Source organism: Procambarus clarkii, chromosome 50 (assembly GCF_040958095.1).
Source record: "Procambarus clarkii isolate CNS0578487 chromosome 50, FALCON_Pclarkii_2.0, whole genome shotgun sequence".
NCBI classification, from domain to species: Eukaryota; Metazoa; Arthropoda; class Malacostraca; order Decapoda; family Cambaridae; genus Procambarus; species Procambarus clarkii.
This window is the reverse complement of record NC_091199.1, coordinates 5,401,925-5,408,609: the sequence shown is the minus strand read 5'-3', so window position 1 is coordinate 5,408,609 and position 6,685 is coordinate 5,401,925. Positions and strand designations below refer to the sequence as shown.

Genomic DNA, 6,685 nt, shown 5'->3' with positions numbered 1-6,685 from the left:
TAGAAACCTGAATAGGAAATCCCTTTCCGGGAAACGTTGCAAGCATAAATGGCCTCCTTAGCGGCGGCATCCTCGAGTACCTTCCCGGGAACTCCAATATGGCTGACAGCCGTCCACAATGAAAATATCTTATTATCTCTGCAAGAGATAAGCAACAGCCGGAATGGGATATCCACCACTACGGGATATGAAGAGTTACAAGTCTCTGGGGAGAACCACTGACGAAGAGGATACACAAGCGGGTTATGTTCTGCCGTGAGGGGTGCTGCTGGTCGCTGGGGGCAGGCGGCGGCGGCGGCTATGTTCTGCCGTGAGGGGTGCTGCTGGTCGCTGGGGGCAGGCGGCGGCGGCTATGTTCTGCCGTGAGGGTGCTGCTGGTCGCTGGGGGCAGGCGGCGGCGGCGGCTATGTTCTGCCGTGAGGGGTGCTGCTGGTCGCTGGGGGCAGGCGGCGGCGGCTATGTTCTGCCGTGAGGGTGCTGCTAGTCGCTGGGGGCAGGCGGCGGCGGCGGCTATGTTCTGCCGTGAAGGTGCTGCTGGTCGCTGGGGGCAGGCGGCGGCGGCTATGTTCTGCCGTGAGGGGTGCTGCTGGTCGCTGGGGGCAGGCGGCGGCGGCTATGTTCTGCCGTGAGGGGTGCTGCTGGTCGCTGGGGGCAGGCGGCGGCGGCTATGTTCTGCCGTGAGGGTGCTGCTGGTCGCTGGGGGCAGGCGGCGGCGGCTATGTTCTGCCATGAGGGGTGCTGCTGGTCGCTGGGGGCAGGCGGCGGCGGCTATGTTCTGCCGTGAGGGGTGCTGCTGGTCGCTGGGGGCAGGCGGCGGCGGCGGCTATGTTCTGCCGTGAGGGGTGCTGCTGGTCGCTGGGGGCAGGCGGCGGCAGCTATGTTTTGCCGTGAGGGCGCTGCTGGTCGCTGGGGGCAGGCGGCGGCGGCGGCGGCTATGTTCTGCCGTGAGGGCGCTGCTGGTCGATGGGGGCAGGCGGCGGCGGCGGCGGCGGCGGCTATGTTCTGCCGTGAGGGCGCTGCTGGTCGCTGGGGGCAGGCGGCGGCGGTTATGTTCTGCCGTGAGGGCGCTGCTGGTCGCTGGGGGCAGGCGGCGGCGGTTATGTTCTGCCGTGAGGGCGCTGCTGGTCGCTGGGGGCAGGCGGCGGCGGCTATGTTCTGCCGTGAGGGTGCTGCTGGTCGCTGGGGGCAGGCGGCGGCGGCTATGTTCTGCCGTGAGGGTGCTGCTGGTCGCTGGGGGCAGGCGGCGGCGGCTATGTTCTGCCGTGAGGGCGCTGCTGGTCGCTGGGGGCAGGCGGCGGCGGCTATGTTCTGCCGTGAGGGCGCTGCTGGTCGCTGGGGGCAGGCGGCGGCGGCGGCTATGTTCTGCCGTGAGGGCGCTGCTGGTCGCTGGGGGCAGGCGGCGGCGGCTATGTTCTGCCGTGAGGGCGCTGCTGGTCGCTGGGGGCAGGCGGCGGCGGCTATGTTCTGCCGTGAGGGCGCTGCTGGTCGCTGGGGGCAGGCGGCGGCGGCTATGTTCTGCCGTGAGGGCGCTGCTGGTCGCTGGGGGCAGGCGGCGGCTACGTTCTGCCGTGAGGGTGCTGCTGGTCGCTGGGGGCAGGTGGCGGCGGCTATGTTCTGCCGTGAGGGGTGCTGCTGGTCGCTGGGGGCAGGCGGCGGCGGCTATGTTCTGCCGTGAGGGGTGCTGCTGGTCGCTGGGTGCAGGCGGCGGCGGCTATGTTCTGCCGTGAGGGGTGCTGCTGGTCGCTGGGGGCAGGCGGCGGCGGCTATGTTCTGCCGTGAGGGGTGCTGCTGGTCGCTGGGTGCAGGCGGCGGCGGCTATGTTCTGCCGTGAGGGGTGCTGCTGGTCGCTGGGGGCAGGCGGCGGCGGCTATGTTCTGCCGTGAGGGCGCTGCTGGTCGCTGGGGGCAGGCGGCAGCGGCGGCGGCGGCTATGTTCTGCCGTGAGGGCGCTGCTGGTCGCTGGGGGCAGGCGGCGGCGGCGGCGGCGGCTATGTTCTGCCGTGAGGGCGCTGCTGGTCGCTGGGGGCAGGCGGCGGCGGCGGCGGCGGCTATGTTCTGCCGTGAGGGCGCTGCTGGTCGCTGGGGGCAGGCGGCGGCGGCGGCGGCGGCTATGTTCTGCCGTGAGGGCGCTGCTGGTCGATGGGGGCAGGCGGCGGCGGCGGCGGCGGCTATGTTCTGCCGTGAGGGCGCTGCTGGTCGATGGGGGCAGGCGGCGGCGGCGGCGGCGGCGGCTATGTTCTGCCGTGAGGGCGCTGCTGGTCGATGGGGGCAGGCGGCGGCGGCGGCGGCGGCGGCTATGTTCTGCCGTGAGGGCGCTGCTGGTCGCTGGGGGCAGGCGGCGGCGGTTATGTTCTGCCGTGAGGGGTGCTGCTGGTCGCTGAGGGCAGGCGGCGGCGGCTATGTTCTGCCGTGAGGGCGCTGCTGGTCGCTGGGGGCAGGCGGCGGCGGCGGCGGCGGCTATGTTCTGCCGTGAGGGCGCTGCTGGTCGCTGGGGGCAGGCGGCGGCGGCGGCGGCGGCTATGTTCTGCCGTGAGGGCGCTGCTGGTCGCTGGGGGCAGGCGGCGGCGGCGGCGGCGGCGGCTATGTTCTGCCGTGAGGGCGCTGCTGGTCGCTGGGGGCAGGCGGCGGCAGCTATGTTCTGCCGTGAGGGGTGCTGCTGGTCGCTGGGGGCAGGCGGCGGCGGCTATGTTCTGCCGTGAGGGCGCTGCTGGTCGATGGGGGCAGGCGGCGGCGGCGGCGGCGGCTATGTTCTGCCGTGAGGGCGCTGCTGGTCGATGGGGGCAGGCGGCGGCGGCGGCGGCGGCGGCTATGTTCTGCCGTGAGGGCGCTGCTGGTCGATGGGGGCAGGCGGCGGCGGCGGCGGCGGCGGCTATGTTCTGCCGTGAGGGCGCTGCTGGTCGCTGGGGGCAGGCGGCGGCGGTTATGTTCTGCCGTGAGGGTGCTGCTGGTCGCTGGGGGCAGGCGGCGGCGGCTATGTTCTGCCGTGAGGGGTGCTGCTGGTCGCTGGGTGCAGGCGGCGGCGGCTATGTTCTGCCGTGAGGGGTGCTGCTGGTCGCTGAGGGCAGGCGGCGGCGGCTATGTTCTGCCGTGAGGGCGCTGCTGGTCGCTGGGGGCAGGCGGCGGCGGCGGCGGCGGCGGCGGCTATGTTCTGCCGTGAGGGCGCTGCTGGTCGCTGGGGGCAGGCGGCGGCGGCGGCGGCGGCTATGTTCTGCCGTGAGGGCGCTGCTGGTCGCTGGGGGCAGGCGGCGGCGGCGGCGGCGGCGGCTATGTTCTGCCGTGAGGGCGCTGCTGGTCGCTGGGGGCAGGCGGCGGCAGCTATGTTCTGCCGTGAGGGGTGCTGCTGGTCGCTGGGGGCAGGCGGCGGCGGCTATGTTCTGCCGTGAGGGTGCTGCTGATCGCTGGGGGCAGGCGGCGGCGGCTATGTTCTGCCGTGAGGGTGCTGCTGGTCGCTGGGGGCAGGCGGCGGCGGCTATGTTCTGCCGTGAGGGCGCTGCTGGTCGCTGGGGGCAGGCGGCGGCGGCGGCTATGTTCTGCCGTGAGGGCGCTGCTGGTCGATGGGGGCAGGCGGCGGCGGCGGCGGCGGCTATGTTCTGCCGTGAGGGCGCTGCTGGTCGATGGGGGCAGGCGGCGGCGGCGGCGGCGGCGGCTATGTTCTGCCGTGAGGGCGCTGCTGGTCGATGGGGGCAGGCGGCGGCGGCGGCGGCTATGTTCTGCCGTGAGGGCGCTGCTGGTCGCTGGGGGCAGGCGGCGGCGGTTATGTTCTGCCGTGAGGGCGCTGCTGGTCGCTGGGGGCAGGCGGCGGCGGTTATGTTCTGCCGTGAGGGCGCTGTTGGTCGCTGGGGGCAGGCGGCGGCGGCTATGTTCTGCCGTGAGGGTGCTGCTGGTCGCTGGGGGCAGGCGGCGGCGGCTATGTCCTGCCGTGAGGGTGCTGCTGGTCGCTGGGGGCAGGCGGCAGCGGCTATGTTCTCCCGTGAGGGCGCTGCTGGTCGCTGGGGGCAGGCGGCGGCGGCTATGTTCTGCCGTGAGGGGTGCTGCAGGTCGCTGGGGGCAGGCGGCGGCGGCGGCTATGTTCTGCCGTGAGGGGTGCTGCTGGTTGCTGGGGGCAGGCGGCGGCGGCTATGTTCTGCCGTGAGGGGTGCTGCTGGTCGCTGGGGGCAGGCGGCGGCGGCTATGTTCTGCCGTGAGGGCGCTGCTGGTCGCTGGGGGCAGGCGGCAGCGGCTATGTTCTGCCGTGAGGGTGCTGCTGGTCGCTGGGGGCAGGCGGCGGCGGCTATGTTCTGCCGTGAGGGCGCTGCTGGTCGCTGGGGGCAGGCGGCGGCGGCTATGTTCTGCCGTGAGGGTGCTGCTGGTCGCTGGGGGCAGGCGGCGACGGCTATGTTCTGCCGTGAGGGGTGCTGCTGGTCGCTGGGGGCAGGCGGCGGAGGCTATGTTCTGCCGTGAGGGTGCTGCTGGTCGCTGGGGGCAGGCGGCGGCGGCTATGTTCTGCCGTGAGGGGTGCTGCTGGTCGCTGGGGGCAGGCGGCGGCGGCGGCGGCGGCTATGTTCTGCCGTGAGGGTGCTGGTGGTCGCTGGGGCAAGCGGCGGCGGCGGCTATGTTCTGCCGTGAGGGTGCTGCTGGTCGCTGGGGGCAGGCGGCGGCGGCGGCTATGTACGGTTGATCGAGAGATGCGCCAGAGTCTGCTATCACCGTCGGCAGACTTAGACCCATCAGTGACCTGAGCAGTGAAGTGTGAGAGAGAAAGAGAGGAAACATATTCAAGGAAAAGGCTTTTCAAGACAGCAGTATGAGCCTTGTTGAAGGCATGAACATGCCTGAACATGCCTCCCCCCCCCCTGGAGAAATGTTCAGGGGGTTGGATGGAGAATAAGTCTTCAATATGTGGATCAAGGTCTTCCATGAATTCACAACATATTCACAATGGTAATGCCAACTGAGAGACTCTTGCAAGAATAAGAAAGAAAGACTCTTGCAAGAACAAGAAAGAAAGACTCTTGCAAGAACAAGAAAGAAAGACTCTTGCAAGAACAAGAAAGAAAGACTCTTGCAAGAACAGGAAAGTGGGGTGAGGGAACAGGTCCCTCCTGAAGGTTTCGCAACAAAGTTTCGCAATAAAGGCAGCGCAAATGTAGACGTCTAAGTTCACCAAAATATGTGTCGTGCTGCGTCACTTGCCAACACCAAACTGGGAGGGGAAGGAGGGGGGGAAGGGGGGAATTGTATCAATGATGTTCCAGGAACCACATGAGATGCACATTAATCATAAGCTCAAAGACTTTGCAAACACATTTTGTTAGGGCAATAGGACAAAAATCCTTAGGGAGAAGTCCCTTGAGTACCAGGGTTTCTTAAGGGAAGAACAACTGTATCGAACCAGTCAGCAGGGACCAAAGGTCGACTCCCAAATGTGACTACAGACACGCAGCAAATACTGCAAGTAGCACGGAGGGGATGACAGCATCTCATGCTGAACACCAGCCACTGCCGAGGGACAAGGCGGACTGGAGTCCAAAAGGGTGAAAAGATCATTATAGGGGAAGGGAAGGGAATTATCTGGGAGAAAGCGCTAAGCTATTACGATTATAAAGTCTTTGGAAGGGGTCACGATAAGGATTTGGAATGGGACGGGGGGGGGGAGGGAAGAAATGGTGCTCAACCACTTGGACGGTCGGGGATTGAACACCGACCTGCATGAAGCAAGACCGTCACTCTACCGTCCACCCCAAGTGGGAAGGAGAGGAAGGAATAACTGTAGAGTGGAACGGGACAAGCGCCAAACATGAGTTTCTGGAGAGAAAATAGAAAGCAATGAAAACTGCAAGATCAAAAGTGGCACCTCACTAAAATGGTATTCAAGGCGCAGATATTCCATTGAAGAACAAACATGGTGAAGAACAACTTTGTCAAGAAGACAAACAATTAAAGACAAGAGGCAACGGGTACAGAACAGAGAAATCAGGGTTGGGAAGCGCAGGTAAAGTCAACAGAGATGGTCAGGCGGAGAAGGCTGCGGTAAGGAGCTGAGGCGAGACGTCGGACGGAGGAGCCACAGTAACTACGACATGTTCAGGATTAGTAAAAGCTTAGAGGAAGGACCCACTGCGATGGGGACTCCTATAACAAGGTCAGATGACTCCACTACCGAGACCGGAGGAGCTGCAGGAACAAGAACGGAGGGGAGGAGGTGGGTGAAGAACTAACGCCCATTACCCGCCAGGGAGGAAGGGGCAGAGGGACCAGGCTTACGGTTCTCACCGAGAGAGAGAGAGAGAGAGAGAGAAATACACGTGTGGCAGCATCATGTTACTGAGAGAGAGAGAGAGAGAGAGAGAGAGCCGCTATCGTCTCCTGTGGGAAGAGAGAACGAGAGGGGAAGACACGATAATGATTGGGTGGAGGGTGGAACTCGGCCCAGAGGGCTGTATGCCAGGGAGAACCCAACGACAGAGGGGGAAGGAATATCATGCATGATATGATATTCTCTGCAAGATACTCTCCAGCAAGAGTCGCAGGGGCACACAGTAGATAACGAGGAGAGTGAAGAGACAGCATGTAACACGTAAACACCGGGCATGGCGTCGAGCACTGGGGAGAGGCGGGGCAGAAATGGCGGCAGGTGACACCAGAGGAAAGGACTCAGATTGTGCGGGAGAGGGTAAAGCAAGGGAGCTTATGGATGTCTTGGGTTT

The 6,685-nt window shown here is 65.7% G+C and overlaps 1 protein-coding gene across 1 annotated transcript in view; it reads right to left on the bottom strand.

The window, feature by feature from the left end:
- Positions 1-768: 768 nt before the first annotated feature.
- The window catches only part of LOC138351576 (uncharacterized), a 31,465-nt gene continuing 25,548 nt past the window's right edge, over positions 769-6,685 (bottom strand). The window contains exons 3-6 of the mRNA XM_069303371.1: positions 3,086-4,040; positions 2,408-2,977; positions 1,827-2,324; positions 769-1,587 (exon numbers count right to left, since the gene is read on the bottom strand). Of these exons, the coding sequence (XP_069159472.1) occupies positions 769-1,587; positions 1,827-2,324; positions 2,408-2,977; positions 3,086-4,040 (2,842 nt within the window). The remainder of the gene's footprint in view (positions 1,588-1,826; positions 2,325-2,407; positions 2,978-3,085; positions 4,041-6,685) is intronic.